Source organism: Centrocercus urophasianus, unplaced genomic scaffold (assembly GCF_019232065.1).
Source record: "Centrocercus urophasianus isolate 14NV4802_14NV808 unplaced genomic scaffold, USGS_Curo_1.0 seq_41, whole genome shotgun sequence".
Lineage (NCBI taxonomy): Eukaryota > Metazoa > Chordata > Aves > Galliformes > Phasianidae > Centrocercus > Centrocercus urophasianus.
This window is the reverse complement of record NW_024884989.1, coordinates 2,421,726-2,425,191: the sequence shown is the minus strand read 5'-3', so window position 1 is coordinate 2,425,191 and position 3,466 is coordinate 2,421,726. Positions and strand designations below refer to the sequence as shown.

The window sequence follows — 3,466 nt, the reverse complement described above, 5'->3', positions numbered from 1 at the left end:
CGGGGGAGCCCATGCGGCGCCGGGCGGCGGCGGCTGCGGCGTCCCCGCGCTGAGCCGGGCCGGGCGGTAGCCAGCCGGGCGGGCGGCCCCAGCCATGCAGCCCGGCGCGCCCGCGGGCACATGGGGCAGTGCTTGAACCGCTGCCTCGATGTGCCCGGCGCGCTCCCGCCGCCGCTGCTGCCGCTGAAGCGGAGGCTGCTGCTGCTCTCCATCATGCTCTTCCTCTGGGTCTACATGTTCTACTCGTGCGCCGGCTCCTGCGCGGCGCTGCCCGGGCTGGCGCCCCGCGGCTCTGCCCCGCCGGAGGAGAGCGGTCCCGGGGAAACGCGGGCAGCGCCCGCCGCGCTCAGCCCCATCTCCGCCTTCCTCAACGGCTCGGGCAGCAAGCGGCTGCCGCAGGCCATCATCATCGGCGTGAAGAAGGGCGGCACGCGGGCGCTGCTGGAGTTCCTGCGGGTGCACCCCGACGTGCGCGCCGTCGGCGCCGAGCCCCATTTCTTCGACCGCAACTACGAGCGGGGCCTCGCCTGGTACAGGTACGGGGCGGGGATGGGGGGAGCGGTTCCGGATACCCTTAAAAAAAAACGAAAAATGACCCCCCAAACCCGATTAGTTCCTGTCAAGCCTCCGCCAGGAGTGCGCTGTCCGAGGCGGTGCGCGAGGCGGCCGGGCGGCTGCGGGCTTCGCGCTGAGCAAAGCGCACGTCATCTGGAAATAGAGTTAAATATTAATTTTTCCTTCCCCAGCTCTCTCTCCGTGCGGTGATTTTTTAATCCCTTGCGCCGGAGCTCCGGCCGCGCTCGGACCGGGGCAGCGCTGCCGGGGCGGGGCGGTCCCCGTTCGCTGCGCTGCCTTGGCTTATTCCGAGATGAGAATTCGCTCTGGATCGCGGGTTTCAGCAGAAACCCTACCAAAAAAAAATAATATATATGTGTACATATATATATATATATAAATAAAAAGGAGGGAGCAGAGGAGAGGAAATAAAAGGGTTACATAGCGAGAAACGCGCGAGGCGCTGATTAAAAGTTGAAAATTGGATCAGAGCGGCGGCCGCACGGGCACCGCATCCCCCTGAGCTCGGAGCGCTCGGGGCCGATCCGTGCGGTACCAAAGCAGCCCGGGGCCGGCGGGTACAGCGGCGGAGTTAGGAGCTGTAACAGCCCTGCAGCCCGTCCTCCTACCCGGATCGCTGGATGGGATTTTGATGCCGCCATCCCGTCCCGAAGGGGATGCGGGATGGGATCCGGCGGTTTCGTGCAGTGGGTTTCTGAGGTTTGAGCGGAGGATGCGGCGTCCCACGGCCACGGGGTGAGACTGATATCCCATCAAATATTAACTTGGCGTTTGGGAAGGAGAACCTGCATATTGCAGAGTGGAGGAGCTGTCAGGATTTATTAGCAAGACGGCGTTGTAGGTGTTGAACTGTGTTTTTAATTAGGCGCCTAAATTAGACCATAAAATGGTTGATTAATCTTTTACAAGGAAGAGGTGGAAGGGGGGAGAAGGAGAGAATAAAGCTTATGATTGCACCAATCTGTTGTCTCAGCACGGGGGGTGGCAGTCGGTATCAAAGGGACACACGGAGTTTTTAACATTTAGAGGAGCTGTCATCAAACTTGGGTTCAACTTCTCCCATGCTTTCTTCTTATCAGCTGCTCCATTTCCAGCCAAATGGGCCCTACCCCTGTGAGCACACTGCTGGGGGGCTGAGCTGGGGTTTTTTGCTCTTTTAGCTGAGTTCTGGGCAGCTCTGGGTGGCTGCAGAGTCCCAAGGTGGCTCTTGGGAGACTGTAACCCGAATGGGTTGAGGAATGCAAAATTGTGCTCAGTGCACTGAGGAGAATGGTAATATTTGCCCAAATAATGGCTGGGTGCTTTGCAAATTCTGCCTTATTTCTGAGTTGGGTTTGAATGAGACGCAGGAATTGGGCGGGATGAATTTCGGTGTTACAAATCAGATCCTGCATAACTGCAGACTGCCCTGAACCTCAATGCGTTTTGGTTTCTCAGCGCTCCACAGGAGCGTGCTTATTGCCACGAGCCCCACTGAGGCTTTTATTTATTATCTGAACATCAATAAGGAGAAGCGTTTCTGTTTGCTTGTTAACGGCCCCATAAAAGCAGATAAAACCCGCTGTAAAATATCTGCCTTGCTGAGCAGGGTGTGCCTCAGCTCTGCTGCTCGGGGGCTTTTGCAAGTTCTCCGTGGGGCCGTTCTGTGCCGCAGCGCCCATCGCTGCCACTTCAACCCATCGCCATTGGGACCATGGGGACACAACTCTTGGCTGCTGGAAGGAGATTTTATTCCCGTGGATCTGAGCTGATCAGGTTGGATCTGGGAGTTTTGCTTTGGTTTGGTTGGGCTTTTTTTTCCTTTCCTTTCCTTTCCTTTTTTTTTTTTTTTTTTCAGTTTCTTCCTGCCGTGCAATGCCATCTTCCAATGGAAACTTTGTGCAGATTGATGAGAGGCAGAAGTCGTGGCAGTTTTGCTTGTTTTGCTTTGATGAGAGCTTAAATTTCGGGTGTATTTGTGATTAATTTTACCAATCTCAGTGCTGTGCCGTGCAGGAAGGTCCTGCACACAGCGAGGAACTCAGGAAGGAGGGAGAGCAAACTTTTTCTTGCTCCATTTGTTACATGGAGGCATTTAAATGGAATAAAATACATTTCCCCTTATGCTTGCAGAAGGCAGAACAGCATCAAGTGGTGCCGAGCTGCTAAAAAGCAGAGGGAATAGAGGGAAAAACTCACTAACAGTGAGATAGCTGGGAATCCAATGGAAACAACCCCGTGCGCGTGTTGCGGGGCTCTCCCCGGTAATGAAAGCAACATGTTAACCAGTCCCAGGGAAAATATCCACCATGACAGAGGAGAAATGGGATCCAGCCATGCTGAGAACTAATTGCGAGGAGCACGTGGAATTTTGGGGCGATAAATGAGTTTCCTCAGTCGGGCTGCACCGCGAGCAGCCTGCGGGGAGCTGCTGTGTGCGTGTGGGGTGCTGCTCGTGTGGGGATTGCTTCTTCCCTGGGATACAGGGAAAAATAATTTATATATTAATAAATTTTATATATATATATATAAATAATATATTTTAAATATATATATATATATATATAGATTCCTAAATAATGGTGTGTTTTTAACAGGGCGGGGACTTGAAACCCTTTGGTCCTGTAATTAATGTACGGTAAGGAAACAAAGTCACACTTAGGATTACACATTTTCAGGCTGTTTTTTTGTTGTTTTTTCCCCTTTATTTCTCATGTTGAGCCCCGTGGGCTCAGCCCCGTGCCCTATGGGGCTGCACTGTGCACTCCTGGCCCCGCTGCCCATCGCTGATCTATCTGCTGAGCACTCAGCCTTCACCAGGACCCCATGCCCTGGCTGTGGCTGCTCGAGGAGCCAGGCCGTGTTCTCTTTTTTCCCCCCTCCCCTTTGTGTTTTATGTAATATTTGGATT

General features: G+C 53.9%; 1 protein-coding gene across 1 annotated transcript in view; it reads left to right on the top strand.

Annotated features, from left to right (window-relative positions):
• Window positions 1-87: 87 nt before the first annotated feature.
• LOC122168262 (heparan sulfate glucosamine 3-O-sulfotransferase 3B1-like) overlaps window positions 88-3,466 on the top strand; it is a 22,103-nt gene continuing 18,724 nt past the window's right edge. The window contains exon 1 of the mRNA XM_042833451.1: window positions 88-536. Coding sequence (XP_042689385.1) covers window positions 121-536 — 416 coding nt within the window. The 5' untranslated portion in view covers window positions 88-120. The remainder of the gene's footprint in view (window positions 537-3,466) is intronic.